A 16430-nucleotide genomic window follows, 5' to 3' on the forward strand; every position below is an offset into this window, starting at 1 on the left:
TTTCTCTCAAATATGTATTTACCTAATTTCAAGAGCAAAAATTTTTGGGGATTTCAAGTAGCACGAACAAAGCGGTAATATCCAACAGGGGGGCGCATGATTGGACACCGCACGATTAGACATCACTCATAGCGGCCGATGCCTAGAGTTTTTCCATTGGTCCAGCGCTGTGAGTGATGGTGTCCAATCGTGCGGTGTCCAAAATGGTGTCACATCTAATGAGAAGTATCTATTTGGACACAATATGTACAATTGAATACAAACCACTCACAGTGCTTGAACAAAAGAATACTGCCAGCGCTGTATGGGTGTCCAATCGTGCGGTGTCCAAAATGGTGTCACATCTAATGAGAAGTATCTATTTGGACACAATATGTACAATTGAATACAAACCACTCACAGTGCTTGAACAAAAGAAAAATACTAGACACTAGCCGCTGTAATTGGTTGTGTCCAATTGTATTGTGTTCAAATAGATGCTTCCCACATTTAAAGCGGCGTCTACAATACAGTCATTAAGATGTTACGACTCTGCGACGGATCAATCAAAGAAGAAAAAATCATATATTCTTTTCTTTGATTGGCCCGTCGCAACGTCGCAACATCGTAACGACTGTACTGTAGACGACACTTAATAACTCCAACATCGTTTCGCCCTTAGAAGTATATGTTCTAAGGTTTCGCCAAATAGTTCCGATCATGATGTAAAAAACAAGGTGAAACAACGCGCATCGTCGGCGACTCGATGCGCGGTAAGAGGCGTGGCTCAATGTGATGCGCCAATAAAATTTGGGTCCAAATATATCCGCGCAATTTAAATACGAACAATCATATGTAGTCACACGTACTTAAAATGTAGAAGTTGTTAAAAAAAAAATATATATAAATGTAAAAATACTTGAAATTTATTATCTTTAACACAAATCACTGTTGCAATAAACACTGTTGTTATAAACATGAAATATAACAATTTAGCCCTACACATAAGCTCATTCTTATAACTTTCCAAATTTCTTCTAATCCAAGTTTAAAAAATTTGAAATCACAATTTTCATTAATGTACAAAGTCTCAACCTTACCTTCACGTTCTTCTTTTTTTAAGTAGCTTTGAATTTCTTCGATTCACCAATTATCTCAGATTCACGTATAAATACAAGTATACATACGTCCCAGTACCGCAGCCGTAGCCATATTGAATCTCAAAATTTGGACCCAGTTCTGATTGGTCTAGAGTATGGTCTACTGCGCATCTGGTTACTTGTTTCACCTTTCTTCTTACATCATGCTTACATCATGGTTCCGATGGTTCCGAGTCGGCGTCGTGAATAGGTTATGTTAAAATTATAAGCGATATTTAAAAAATAAATGTGTATTTGCCACAGTTTTAAATAAACATAAAAGTTTCTAGTTTTCTAAGAATCTAAATACATAATGGCCGCAAAGTAGTTGGCAATCAATTCTAATGTCAACGACAAATTGAATTATTTAACTAACCTCTTTTGCTGTCTAGCGTTCCCTAAAAAAATAGGTAAAATGATGTAAATTCTTCCGTAAAAGAGTACATTTAATAATTATAAGTGTTAAGTTAAACATTACCATGCTTATTTTGATATTATGTAATAATAACTTTATTTTCTGTTTGAATCGAATAGGTTAAGTTTACATAAATTATGTTTTGAATTGTTAGGATCGAAAAGAAAACACAAGCAAATATTGAAAATACGTCAAAGTTAACAAACAAGGATTTTATGCTATATAACTTCTCAAGGATTATAATCTGAACCTATCCACTATCTAGTGGAACCTCCTCGAAATCCTTCTACTGTCTCATCTATGATTATTGAATAGAGGTTTCTAAGAACGGAGCAAAAGTGAACAATAAATATGTTGAAATTTCCAAGATTATTAATAAATCATGTAAAGGCTTTGGCGACGCCCACTTCATCCAGCAATGTGGATTATTTAGCACAACAAACACGGGTAATTGCTTTTAACATTCTCAGTGAGTGTAAAAAGTATTTGTACAAAGGATTTTGGTGAAAATTTCTCAGAATTTTTAATAATTTCTGTACAATTTATCTTTTTAGAAAATTTCTCAGATTTTTTATTCAAGTTTGAACACTTTAGAAATGTTGAGAAAGTTTACATCTTTCCTACAGAATTTCATATATATGTATATATATATATATATATATATATATATATATATATATATATATATATATATATACATACGAATTCTAAAATATGATAAAATTTCTATAATTTTTTTCATAATTTTTAAAAATATTTTAAATTTTTTTATATTTTATAAAATTTTATCTGAAATTATGAACTAAAAAATTGTAAAAATCTTATGATATTTCAGAAATTATATATAAAAAATTTATAAATAGATGTACAGATTTTCTTAGTATTTTTGAAAAATATTTAGATTCATATAAAAGTTCTTAAAAAAATTTTTTACTGAGCATTATTTTTTTAAAACTTTATTTTATGTTTGTTATTAATAAATTGCTAATTAACGTTTTTTTTTCTAAAAAAATATAAAAAAATGTTCTGTAAACAAATATATCTTTTACACTTACTGCATATGGTGTGTGTATATGTTCTATGATTTTCTAGAGTTTGATAAATTCCTATACATGTAGATTATTAAATTGTTCTGTATATTTATTTGTTTTTATATTTTTACAGAACACTTTTGTTCTTAAGAGAAGATATCCAGTGCCTCTTCACAAAAAGAATTCCAAGCCCCATCCTTTCAAATCAAGACATTTTGTTTACGATTTGGTTGAGGATACAAACACAAGAAGGAAGAAGCCACTTGATTTGATTTTGACACAGTATGTGGCAGGACTCGGCAACATAGGTACTCAAGTGACCATGCATCCGACGGAAGCGTATGTGAAACTTTTGCTGCCAAGACTGGCGGACTACGCCACACCCGAGAACATTGAGAAGTATAAGAAAATGGCAACGGATCAGGGGGACGACACGCCGTTCAGCTCCGCCACAGTGGAGAAAACGATGAAGTATCTGTCGAAAAAGCGGATATTCATTGTGATGTCGAAGGATGTGCCGTGGACACTTGAGAAATGGCACATAAAGGCGACGTTTCGCAAGGCGGGCGTCCACCTACCGGAGGATGCTATAACGATGCCAGAGAAACCGATATCCGGACCAAACTTGGATTTTGAGGGAAAGGAGTTCTACGTGACGCTCACGATCAATAATCGTGAGCAGGTGAAGGTGCGGTGCGTTCTGCATCATTGGACACCAGATAAGTCCTCGCAGATCAACATTGAGTTTTGGAAGCAACCGGGCGAGCCGATATTTCCCGAAGACAAAGCGATTTTAGACTCCCTTCCTTCTTTCTTGTCAGAAAAGGAGAAAAAAGAATTGGATTTATAATATATTATACTATAATGTAAATAAATAGCGCTTAACAGGAAATAAAAATGTATTCATTTCTTAGAGACTCTTAATTTAGGTATCTTGAATTCTACATAATCATTATGATCGTTCGTCTCTATATGATGATTACATTCTTTTGACGTGCGAGAGAGAATCCTGCAATAAGATTATAACTATAGTTCCAATTTGGCAGTCTAGTAAGTGCCTGAAGTATATATACTTGCATGTAGAACTATATTTTCCTAGAATCAATAATTTGACTCTGTTATACCTTCACAGTGATTAGATGGAGAGTGTCTATTTCTAGAAACTGATAACCTGGAAATCTACTGTGAAACCAAAAAGCTCTGTATGGTATCATCTATACTGTATACTATAATATGATAGCTCGTTATGGGCGAGAGGCATTTCGTGTGGGATGAAATTTCGGAGGGATTACTTTTATCGAGGTAAAGGTAATTCTAAAAAAATTCAAAAAAACCTTGCACAAATCTTATAGAAAGAGTTTCGGTCGATTTGCTTTAAATTTTACTATTTTGTAGTTTATGTCAAACTGATTAAAATTCCTCATGAACACAAAACGCCAAATGCCTTAGTTTTTGCTCTAGGGACTTTCGAAATATCTTTATATTTTATACGCAAAAATATAATAATCAAAATAAATCTGTTTTAGAAACATTTGTTACGAATACTGTAATAATATATCATACATAATAGCACGAAATGATAAATATATGACATAATATCACGAAGAAATTAAGTACGTCATGTTTTTCAATATTCCGAAAAAAATTATCATGATTAAAGTATCCTAAAAAAAGCTTTATTTTATTTTCTAATGCCAAGAAGCTAACCCAAAATATACACGTACATGAAATGAAATATTTTTAATTTATGGAAAATATATTACATTTATATATCTATAATATATTTGTGACAAATTAGCAAAATTGGATACGTTAACATTTTTTTTAACTAAATTAAGTTAAAGTTAATGGGCTTTAAAATTAATTTAGTTACGTTAAAATTAAATTAAGTAAAATTAATTTTTTTTTTAAATATATTATTAAATTAGAAATTTGTAATTTTTACAATTAAATTACTCAAAACAATTATACTTAATATGGATCATCAAACAAATTTTTAATATTTTATTTATAAATTAAATTTATATAAAATAACAAATATTGTTTATGTTAGAATATATTTTTTTCTTTTCTCTCTCTCTCTCTCTCTCTCTTTCTCTCTTACATAAGATAAATTTTTTATTTAGGAAGAAAATTAATGAATTAAAACGTGTTTTAAAAATAACTAGTTAAAATTAAAAATGAAATTATTTAAAGTTAACTCGGGTAAGTTATTAACTTTTTAACTTTATTATTTAATTTGCAACTATTTAACTAATTACTATTCAACTCTGCTAATCAGCATCGATCATTATAAAATGTGTTTTAATCTTCAAATTATGATACAATATATTTTCTGAATATAAAATATATTTTCCTAAATATCATATATTTTTATTCTATTCGATGAATTTCTCTATATTTTTTTTATACATAGTTTTCATAACTGGAGTTTTAATTTAACTGTTCGAAAAATGCTAGACATTAATCAACGCGAAAGAAAGATTTCGCGAATCCTTTTATCCATGTAAATTCCTGTTGCATTGATCAGTGCGGCAAAGGCAGAGGATGAGCAAGCGAAGCGAGGAAAGAAACGGACAACCGCCGTCGAAACGTCGAAGATTTATTGCCCACACGCTTATTTAATTCTGTACTACCGAGAAATGTTAAATGACAGTGAGAAGGTGAAGACTGAAGCAGAGCTAAATTTTTCATTCATCTTAGAAATCTTAGAAATTTTCATATATAAAAGTAAATTTTGAAATATTTTAAAATTTCTAAAATTTCTCATCTTATAATTTTTAAAAAATACTTTAAACTTTTTAAGATTTCATCAGAAATTATAGGATGAGAGATCTTAGAATATTTCAGAATTATATATACTGGTGAATATTTTTCTCAAAATTTTTGTACGAATTGGAACATTTTTTAGAAATACTGAAAAGGTTTACATTTTTTTAGACTTGTTCACTTATATATTGTTAAACATATATATATATATATATATATATATATATATATGGTGTGTGAATTCTGAAATATTTTAAGATTACTCATTTTATAAAAAAATATAAAAAATTTCTAAAAAAATACTTTTTCTCAGATTTTATAAGAATTTATACAATTCAGATTTTATTAGAATGAGAAATCTTGGGATATTTTAAAAAAATTCATATATATATATATATATATATATATATATTTATATATAGATATATATATATATATTTATATATAGATATAAAAACTTTTTCAACATTTCTGAAAAATATTCCAATTAGTAAAATATAAAATATTGGCAAAATTTTCTAAAAAGTTATAAAATTATATAGAAAATTTTGATGAATTTTAGAAAAGATATTTCTCAACATTTCTGAAGTGTTTCAATTCGTAAAAAAAATCTGAGAAATTTTCTATAAAGTTATAAAATTATACAGAAATTTTGAAAAATTTTAAAACTTATACAAAATTTTTAAGAAAAATGTTCACCTTGATATTAAAAAGAGAACACCGTAATTGTCCGATTACAGCTCAGATTTCGGAAGCATTATTTGCGAAAAGTGACACCGGATGAGCCAGACATCATTATCCTGCAGGACATCAAAGACCTCGTGCTCTTTCTCCTCGTAACATCCGTTAGCCCGCAGTTCATAAACTTTCTCCACCTATCGGTCGTCGACCGATTTCTGAGGGCACTAATCATCTACTTCCAACGCTACGTGGAGATATGGGAAGACCTGGTGCAGGAGCGGGCGGCCACCATGAGAAAGGCACCGAATCCTTTGGCACGCGGGCACAGATCTCGCTACGCCGACGAGCTGCATGCCCTACGCTGCGTCTTGGGCAGAGAGTACGTGGACCTACTGCTGGGCTGCCGGGACGGACCCCGCTATCATCATATGATGACCGGAGCGAAACGCACGGCTACGCAATCACAGGGCGAGAAGGACCTGCGGATCTATGAAGCATTGATAAGCGTAGCTCATCGAATCGTATGGATAGCATTGCAGCGCAAACATTATACCTTAATCGGTACGACGAAAAGTGTGCACGAAGAAAATTTTTCCTTAAAATTTACCTTCAAAATTTTGGGTAGCCTTGTTGAAAATTTTTCTCAAAATTTTTCAAAATTTCTGTATAATTTAATAATTTTTTTAGAAAATTTTGCAAATTTTTTACGTATTTTACGAATTGAAACACTTTTCAAATATATTGAGAAAGTTTCTACATTTTGTTATATGTATACATATATGTATACATATATGAATTTTGAGATATCTCAAGATTTCTTATTTTATAATTTTTGATAAATTCTTATAAAATGTGAAAAAGTTTAAAGTATTTTTTTAGAAATTACAGGATGAGAAAAATATGAGAATATTTCGCATACATATATAAACAATTAATTCTAAGAAAAAATGTAAATTTTCTTAATATTTCTAAAAAAATGTTCCAATTTGTATAAAAATTCTGAAAAAAATTTTCACCAGTTATGAGATAACATGAACTTCGAAACATTTTACTGTACCCTAAGTAAACTTTAATAAAATTTTAGTAAAATTTGGTTAAATCCTAATAATTTTAATCAAACTGTTCTGTAATATGAAATACTTTATATGGTATTTAATTATTGTTAAAATAATTTAGTTAAATTTACTACATTTTGCTAAACCGTAGAAGAAATTCGAAGGCCACGTTGTCTTATAATTTTTAAAGTAAATTCTAAGAAAAAATTCTTTTCTCTGTACAATGTTCCAAATCTTACAATTACATTATTGTTGTACAAGGGATATTGCACTATGAACATCGTATATCAATCCAGTAGTGCTATGAACATTGTATGTTATTACACAATAATGCACAATGTTCATAAAATGCTTTAGGAACTGATCATCGCTATTTCACAGAGCTGGAGCTGCATAGGTTGCTCCGAACCGAAGCGTACAACACCGCGCAAAGACAAAGCGGCAGCCAGCTTATTAAGGACATGCTTGAGGACGATATACGTATACTGCACGGTCCTAAGACGACGTTAAAAAGTCGAAAATTACTCAGAAATTCCCCCTTGCCTCGCGAACTGATGTACGCGGATTGCGACTATCGTCTTTTATCGTTAGGTGATATATAATATTTATAGAAATAGTATATTACATTTAGAGTGATTTATGGAAATAGTACTCTCTAAATATCGTAGAGTAAAAAACATCACTCTAAAAAAGTGAAAAGTGATTTGCATTTTTAATAAAAAGAAAAATTCATTCCTATAGAATAAAAATTGAGCTTGTGCAATTTTCGAAGGATTTTTGACTCTACGACATTTAAAAAGTGTCTCAGAATATTTAGAAAGTGAGAATCTATAGAAATAGCATATACAGGACAGTTTCAATCAAACTTCGATTAACTTAATCTGTAATTAATTCAATTGGCACATTGCTTAAACAAAATTTCTGCTATGTAATTTGTTGTCTCTAATCTAATTTTTTTCTATGTATATGTTAAATAACAAAAAATTGATTTTATCTAATAGATACAATAGGTACAAGTATAATTTCATAAATTAATCGGAATTTGATTTAAATCATCCTTAGTCTATTTCTAAATTATGATATATATATGCACAACGGAGCTGTGTATCTCTTGCGTAGCAAAAATATATTGTTCATACGTCCATTTAAAGGAGTGGTAGATATCGATGTGCACCATCCAAAAATCGCCTACCTAAGGAACGCTCTTCTCGTCGATGAGGAGCTGCTATCTCAGTTGGGGCTTAAAATAGGAATACTAGGCCATAATCGTTCAGATTACGACATAATGTTAATGCCGTACGAACCAGAAGAGAAGCCGGCGGAACCAACAGAAATCGAAAAATGGCTAGAGACGCGAAGGAGTATCTTCATACCTAAACTTTTGGTAAGCGTCCTAACGCTCTGATACACAGGGTTGGATAGTAAAAGTTAAAAAGTTAAAGGTTAATCATTTTAAACTTTAATTTTAATTTCAAATAATTATTTCTAAAATACCTAAACTTTAACTTATTATCTCTTTTCTAAGATAAAAATTAATCTGTACATTTCCATATAAAATCAATATTTCTATATTATATCATATAAATTTAATTTACAAATAAAATATTGAATTTATTTATTTACTAAATCCAATTATTTCCACATTAAATTTAACTAATCTATTATCTTATTATTTTTGGAGTAATCTAATTTTAAAACGTGACATTCTATAATTCGATATATAATAAATATTTTTCAAAATTTACTTTTAACTTAATTTAATCTTAAATTTTAACTTTGTTTTGGTTCGTGCAATTGAACATAGCTAAATTAATTTTATAAGTCATTAACTTTAATTTAGTTAAAAAGCAAATATTAACTCACTCAACCCTGGGTACACAGAAGTATAAAAACTTAAATTAGATAAGTAGAAAGATCAAATTTCTGAAATATTTTTGTTTCGTGATACAAAGGAACAAGTCATAGAGATTGAAAGTTTGCCCGAATTAATCGAAGAATTCCCAGTGAAGGAGATTCAAGAGGCGAATGAGAGATACGACAAGATTCGTGAAAAAGCCCGGATAAAGTGGATTCTTCGAGAGATAAAACGACGTAAACGCGAAGCGATTGACTCTTACTCTATAGCGAAAACCTTAGACTGAATATAGAAGAAATCTTACATGTATGTGATGAGACTTTCGCAAAAAATTAACGATATTTACATATATTATTATGGATAAATTTTAGATTCAAGTATCGAAAAGGGTAATTAATAAATACAATATTTTTGATTCTTATCTATCGATATAAAAATAAAATACGCCAGAAAGAATCCATTTGTTCCGTGAAGCCGCGACATTAACGTTAGGATGTGAACGACAAGGATGAATATAAACTGAACGCTATAACACAATGTAAAAAATATGCTTATTATAATTGCTGATGCCTAATCGAGAGTAATAATGCTGATATTTTACAAGAAGATACACATATAGGTACATCAAGCAATGCGTTACGATTAAATTCGGCATTGTCCTGTCCATAAATAATTACCGCACCTAATCTACCGCTATATACGTAGTAACAATACATGCGATGTTAATTTAATCCCCAATGTGAGGGGTCGTCCTGCAAATTATCCCGTCTCCATTTGCATCTACATACAATAAACTGTCTGCGCTTTTTTTTTTGCAATCGCTCACGCTCGACTAAACGTTCGTTACTTAAAATGCGCTTTGCTCCAGTGCGACCCTTGAACAAGTGACACGCATTATATCGCAATATAAAAGAGAGAAAAAAAGAGAGATGTCTCAATGTTTGGCACAATGATTTTGATAATAAAAACCAGATTTTATAAACATTTGTCCCAGTCATTGCACATACACATGTAATGAACTTTTTATAAATGTTTTGCTTCATCAGTAGCTAAAATTGCGTAATGTATGATAGTTTTCCGTTCCGTCTCGCTGTTACGATATGTATCGACATTATAATAATTCACAGTATTTTGCGTTCGTTTTACATTACTAGTATTACACGCGGACATTTATGACAGTGTGCTGTATATTGTGTGGTACTTTAGAAGTCAGATGGCAGTAAACAATTCAGCCATTCACGCCGATCTAGTTTTATTTTCAGAATCTGTGCCATTATATTCCTCATAAAAAGAAAAAGATCTTTTCAAATAATTATTGAAATATTCTCACGAAAAAATATACGTAATAACAAGTTTCCTCTTTACTTTAGCTAATACACAGCGTGTCATTGTCGTCATTTATAAGGCTGTAAAGCGTGTTGCACATTCGGTAACAATGTTGAAAAATGAAAAGTTTTTCGGCACTTTTTGCTAAGTTTTACTTTTCGCTTAGATATTATAGCTAACTTTATTACGTCGCTGAACATTTGTCTACATGAATATAATACAGAATGGACAAAGTGACAATATTGATTATGCACATAGTTTTAATATAACATTATTTCGTAAATGTAATCATTTAACTGTTGATTACTGCAATTGAATGATGAAAAAAAACATGATTATATACACTACATATTACATATATTTATGTAGACATATGTGTTTTTTTAATATAAATTCTCAGTCGTGTATTTGTATAAACATATTCTACACAAGGTTTTACAATGAAAATTAATTTGTGAAAAAATGTATTTTATTTAAATTAAATTCAAATAATATATTCTTGAAGGATGACATAGCGTAAGATGTATATCCCAAATTCATAATTCTTTACTGTATACTTTCGCCATTGGAAGAATAGTGCAAGTACCAATTTTTACATTCTGCAAATGAAGAAATAATTTTACGACAATTTGCTCTAATATAAGAATGATATATACGTTGATGTATATATAATATATACAAAGTTATATACGAACATCAAATATTTCTTTCAAATATTATGTCGTTTGACTCCAATTGTTCTGTACTTTAATTTGTTGAGTTAAGTTTCAGTTTTACGTAAACCAGTATGTTTCTCCCAGTTGCTATTACATAATCGATTAACAGATAAAATCATTACAAATCAGTCATAAAAATACCTTTGTACCTATTAATTGAGTAATCAGTAATTAGCTAAACATTACGTGTAGTTCAATAAATACGGGAGCTATTATTAGCGCAATTTAGAGAAAATTCTTGCTACTTGCGTTTCAATAAAAACAAACCGTATATAAAAATGAAAACTACGCATCTCGTCTAGCTCGCGCGCGTGTTGGAATCTAGTTTGAACGATTTGTGTGAACTCCTTACCCCCCTTCCACTAATTCATTTTGTTATCCACCAAAATGATTGCATGTATTAATTGCAGCTATAACAATTTTTCCTAAGCAAATTTGTCAAGTGCAGGTCAAAGTATCTGCAAATAAGCTACAAATATATTGCATATAATATAATGACGTAGAATGTCCGTGATTATTTGTCAAAAAGGATGGAATTCTCGGTTGTTTTTTTACAGTGCTACTTCGACATAAACCTACCTGTGGTATTGTACCCGATGCTGTTTACACTAAATTCATAAATTTGCTAGTTTTTTTTCATTTTTTTGTTTCATTTGTTACTTTCTGTATGTCAATCCCTGCCATTATCTCGGACTTGCGTGGCTACGTAACAACAGTCTATAACGCAATCTTACGTTTAGCAGCATAGACACAAAACAGTATTTCTTTCTACGTTACAAGGAACACGCACGAATCCATCTTCGAAAAATTATTACATTAGGATTGGTGGGGCTACGAGGCAATGTCCGACATAAGCTGGGCGAGTAAAGCCGGCTCTAAAAGTCCATGTGTCTGCCCCATCCTCTCCAAATTTCGTACATCCTTGTCAACTTCTTCCAAAGCCCGTTGCAATTCCTCCTCTTCCTCTCTCGACGGCTCATAATCTCCGTTTCTACCCTCTATAAATTAAAACATTCTACATTAACTTACGAAATAAATAAATAGTTTTCTATAAAATCTCAGAATTTACAAAATACAGAATATCAGAGGATATTGCAATTACCGATAAATAAGTCGTTAAAAGCATCCGGAGGCAAGTTGTTGAGCACATTGCCAAAGTCATGCTCAGCAGAATCCAAGGAAGCAAAAACTTCATTGTCCCCAAGTTCGACTTTGAGTCCCCCGCTCAGACCAAGGGAACCCAATCCCAATCCTAGATTTAAGTTAGACGAATTTGAACTTCCTTGGGGAACATTCAGATTGTTCAACATCTTGGTATGGTTTTCACTACAGTTTATTTGGCTCATATAATGACTCTCCTCCTGCATCAGCGCAGCAACCTTAGTAGTCTCTATTTTATTCGAGGGCGGTCGTTTGCGCTTCTTCGGCTTGGACTTGGGTTTAGGCTTCGCTGGGATAGGGGGGGAGGCTGGCTTTTTACGAGCTTTCTTTGGTTTGGATTCTTGGATTTTACGGTGATAATTGTCCCTCTTTCGCGCGTGTTCCGGGCAAAGAGGCAATTCGTGCGCGACATCAAACACAGGAACACAACACTGTGTGTTGTCACTAAACTTGGCAGTGCAATGCTCAAATAAAAGCTGATCTCCGTTCAACATAATGTGGCGGGAGCAATGCCGGGTGCAAGGCAAAGACGTCTGTTGACATCCTTCTGCCCCGCATGGGCCGCCAACTAGCAGGGGTCCATTGAGCAACTTTTTACTGGTACTCGGAGAGTCGCTCAGAGCTCGCGCGGTAGATGCAGGATCCTTGCAGGCGGCCTCTAGCAAATATTTGACCCTGTGCCGCAGCACAACCTCAGCATCGGCCCCGTCGATACGTAGCTGCAACAACTGTCGTTGCAGCTGCGATCGCAGCTGAGACAGTCGAGCCGCCCGATTTAGCGACGCGGCGGATTCGCCGTTGGAGAACCAGTGGTGCTGATAGATCGTCATCTCGTCTCCGCTCGAATCACTGTCGGATATCTCGTCCCCAGCCCTCGGATAGTACAACAACGTGTGGTCTCGACTTTGCCTCCTGGATCTCAGTCTCCGCAGATTTTCAATGTGCCGCTGCTTACGTTGAACTAGATTAGAAAATTTATGATCCAGATTCCCCCGAATGCCGTCTTCAACGCTCGTTTCTTTCACCGTGGCATTGACCCCGACAATATTGTAGCCTGCCACAGGAGGCACAGATGCCACTTTTATCCTCTGCTTCACGCATTTTCCCTTTGACCTGTTGTTCTTGCAACTTTGCATCACTTCGGGATTAGTCGGCGGAACCACCGTGGCATTTCTCCCCGCTGCCGTGGCAAATGGTTCCGGCTCACTGAAAATGTACGGATCAACATCTTGATGTGCCTCGGTTTTCAGCAAAGCCTTCAAGCGATCCGAAAACTTCAATTTATTGTCCATGTTTGAGTTTTCGGAAATTGGGACCTTCATTGATTGCCGCTTCTGTCCAGATCTGTTCCACCTGCATTCTCAAATCCTCCAAATCAACTTTCTTCCTATCTAGAGCAAACTTAATTCACGCTATGTGCCAAAATCCAAGTACAAGCCGCACCATCAATTGAGAACATAATACTGAGACTGTACTCGAAAAATATTTAAAAAATATGTTTTGTGTCATATCACAGACGTTTGCCATTCCCGAGTTAGCAAAAAAAAAGTAAATAAAAAGAAAAAATCCAAGCGTATTCGTATGAACAGTACGTTCTACACTATACAAAGGGTCAATAAATTAAAGGCTAGATTGTGCGATACACCAGTCACACTTGAGTATATCGATACGTTACATTAAAGTATACTTTTCCTCTAGACAATTACAAACGAGTCATAAAATTTGCTTTAGTCTAACGGGAGGCCTACAAAACGATTCAATGACTACAGAGTACAAAGTTTAATACTCGACTCGCATCGTCAACATCGCTACTCTTGACGCGCGGGTTCCCTGGTTCGAGCAGCAAGCGTGAACTTAGTCCATGGCTAGATCAGGACAAAAATGATCCTTGCCTCGCATAGTAGTTCTACACCAAGCGTGTCCTACACATGTCCAAGCGACTGCAACTGCTGCGTCGTCGTTGTCGTCGCGCGTTGGGCGGACGTCGGGTCGGTGTGCAGCACTGCCAGGATGGCACGCTTCAAGGATCCCGCGGCCGGGAGCGTGGCCATATCACCGGAGGATGATCTCCCCGCCGTTAGCATGGGCACACGCGCGCAACGAACACGCGCGCAACGAACGAGCTTCTCTCCTTCCTGCCTGTTTTTTGCCCGCCTACCTCCTTTTTAGGTTAGGTTCTCGCTCACGTCAAGCGGCTGAGACAGCTCGGCGGATTCAGCGAGACGATGGAAAGTGTTCCCGGGAGGGATGCGGCATACTCTCGCGCTTGCGATCGTAGGCACCGTGTCCAACCACCAAGCTCGTTCTCTCGACGACAACGACGGCTCAACTCGAGAGAGGATCGAGGTTGGGACGACACTGGCACGAGATCGCTCCCCGACGAGGGACCAAGACGGCGCGGGCGAGACGTCCAGCTGAAACGGCCGCGGCACAAGCTTCCTGCCCCGGTGCGTGCGGACTCGCTCACCACGGGCGGCACATACGACGCGGTCTCACGCGTAAAATTTTGCGACGTCCGTCGATAATAACATTAGAAAGACATGTCAGACGGTGCGGGGGCAGCAAAATGGCGGCTGCGGCGCGGCACGGTGCACGGGCCAGCCCCCACGGCGGGGGCTCCGGGCGAAAAATCCCTGAGGTCTGCGTGGTCGGTAGCCGCCGCGGATTCGACGGCGCCCGGATTAATTCCGGACGGCGCCGCGAACAGAACACACGGCGACCAAGGAGCCGCGCCACGTGGCGAGGAAGTCCTTCCGCGCTACGTAGAACATAACCTGTACGACCTCCCTGCGAATAATTTTTCTTTCCTTTCGGAGACGTTTCCTCGGCGTGTCTACGAGTGTCTCGCGCTCTAGAAGGAATGTTGAGAAAGGAGAATACGCGGAGATCTGTTCTAACCGACGAATCGGCCGTCTTCCCGTCGTCGTCGGACTCCGTTGCATGAATTGTCCGTGAATCGCCCGACTTGACGACCATCAAAAATCGTCAAATCCGAGACTTTGCTTTCCTCGTTCGTTTGCATGAATCATCACTATCATCAGTTATTGCGAAAATGACTCGTCCAACTATGTTGGCGTTGCTTCGTGCCTAAAACTTTAAAACATCGGGGAATTGTCAGGAAGCACGTGCGAATATGAAATTATGAAATTTGTTCTTTGAACTTTTCGTAGGTTTTCAGCCCCTCTCTCTTTCTCTCTCTCTTCCTCCAGCGTCCAGTTATTTACCTGTTTCATTTCAGAGTTGTGCCGTAAATTTCAAGATTACGTCTACATAGATTATTTATGTATTATTTACACGAATTTTCGTCTTGACGATACAGGCAATGTAAATTATTATAAGTTAGATAATTCACCTAGTGAAAATTTTAATCGGAATTTTTCTGCAAATTGGAATATTTTTAGAAAATACTGAGAAAAGTCCATCTTTTTTTAATTTTTATACAAATTCTGAAATATTCGAAGATTTTTATAATTTCTGGAAAGAAACTTTAAACTTTATCAGATTTTAATAGAAATTATAGATATTTATAGACATTTCTAACAAATATTCCAATTTGCATAAAAAATACAAGAAAATTATAGAGAAGATGGAAATTGTGAGATAGAAGTAGAGCAGTAGGAGATACTATATCTCATATTTGCATTTAATTCCAAGAACAATCACTAAAATTATTTTGTTACAGTTATTTAGACATTTATAGGATGGTTGCTGGTCATTATAGTGTTTACTATATTTTTATAAAAACTGAATTCTAATTTTATAGAGATTAACAGAGATTTAACAGAGATTTTTACAGGTTTTACTTTTTAAATAATTTTGAGAACCATGTTAAGTATTAAAATTTTTGAACTTTGGTCTAGCTAGAAACCTTAAATGTAACTCTCCATAATGTAATTGAATTTAATATATAAAGTTGTATATTGAAAGAGTTTGAGCCATTCGCATTACAAGCATATGACCGTGCTCTTGTGACTAAAATCTTGATGTTACATAACGCTTACTACAAGTAAAGAAATTATTTTAAAGTTATTTTTAAGCCAAAAAATTATTAAAAATTTTATAAAATGTTTATAAATCCTTGTTTTGTGGCATTTAGTAATCTACTGCAGCCATCGCAGGATCACCCATTTGTAATTAAAAGTGCCTTTTATGACATTAGTTGTTAGTATTCCGCGACCTCCTGTTATTTAATTCACAAATTCATCTTTTTTTCCCTTTCAGTAAATTATATTTCTTCTATGTGTACCTAATAAACTTCTACCTATAAGGTGATTAGTAGAACTCTATTGATAATAAACTGGTA

General features: G+C 34.3%; 3 protein-coding genes across 5 annotated transcripts; 2 read left to right on the forward strand and 1 right to left on the reverse strand.

Moving 5' to 3' along the window:
* Positions 1-1884: 1884 nt before the first annotated feature.
* LOC105192950 (39S ribosomal protein L9, mitochondrial) lies at positions 1885-3488 on the forward strand. The gene is made up of 3 exons (XM_039447965.1): positions 1885-1980; positions 2698-3380; positions 3479-3488. Exons 1-3 carry the CDS (start codon positions 1885-1887, stop codon positions 3486-3488), a joined length of 789 nt encoding a protein of 262 aa, XP_039303899.1.
* LOC105205610 lies at positions 3419-10760 on the forward strand. Of its 3 annotated transcripts, XM_039448809.1 has the most exons (7): positions 3419-3614; positions 3697-3866; positions 5095-5227; positions 6074-6575; positions 7451-7660; positions 8221-8453; positions 9022-10760. In XM_039448809.1, the coding sequence occupies exons 2-7, from the start codon at positions 3811-3813 to the stop codon at positions 9208-9210; spliced, it is 1323 nt and encodes a 440-aa protein (XP_039304743.1). In that variant the 5' UTR covers positions 3419-3614; positions 3697-3810; the 3' UTR covers positions 9211-10760. The 3 variants fall into 3 exon arrangements, with proteins under 3 accessions (XP_039304743.1, XP_039304744.1, XP_039304745.1); XM_039448810.1 differs by having other exon boundaries at positions 3419-3872; XM_039448811.1 differs by having other exon boundaries at positions 3419-3766.
* On the reverse strand, positions 9466-14228 carry LOC105205599 (INO80 complex subunit D). Its single transcript, XM_011175002.3, has 3 exons — positions 14020-14228; positions 12069-13480; positions 9466-11964 (listed from the first exon to the last, which is right to left on the reverse strand). Exons 2-3 carry the CDS (start codon positions 13447-13449, stop codon positions 11798-11800), a joined length of 1548 nt encoding a protein of 515 aa, XP_011173304.1. The 5' UTR covers positions 13450-13480; positions 14020-14228; the 3' UTR covers positions 9466-11797.
* Positions 14229-16430: the final 2202 nt, after the last annotated feature.

Source organism: Solenopsis invicta, chromosome 4, assembly GCF_016802725.1.
Source record: "Solenopsis invicta isolate M01_SB chromosome 4, UNIL_Sinv_3.0, whole genome shotgun sequence".
Lineage (NCBI taxonomy): Eukaryota > Metazoa > Arthropoda > Insecta > Hymenoptera > Formicidae > Solenopsis > Solenopsis invicta.

Coding starts and splice junctions, on each gene's coding strand:
- LOC105192950 (XM_039447965.1), top strand. CDS start 1,885: ATGTTGAAATTTCCAAGATTATTAATAAATCATGTAAAGGCTTTGGCG. Junction 1,981..2,697: donor ATTTAGCACAACAAACACGG/GTAATTGCTTTT, acceptor ATATTTTTACAG/AACACTTTTGTTCTTAAGAG.
- LOC105205610 (XM_039448809.1), top strand. CDS start 3,811: ATGGGCGAGAGGCATTTCGTGTGGGATGAAATTTCGGAGGGATTACTT. Junction 3,867..5,094: donor GAGGGATTACTTTTATCGAG/GTAAAGGTAATT, acceptor TGCATTGATCAG/TGCGGCAAAGGCAGAGGATG. Junction 8,454..9,021: donor TCTTCATACCTAAACTTTTG/GTAAGCGTCCTA, acceptor CGTGATACAAAG/GAACAAGTCATAGAGATTGA.
- LOC105205599 (XM_011175002.3), bottom strand. CDS start 13,449: ATGAAGGTCCCAATTTCCGAAAACTCAAACATGGACAATAAATTGAAG. Junction 11,965..12,068: donor TTTTAACGACTTATTTATCG/GTAATTGCAATA, acceptor TTTAATTTATAG/AGGGTAGAAACGGAGATTAT.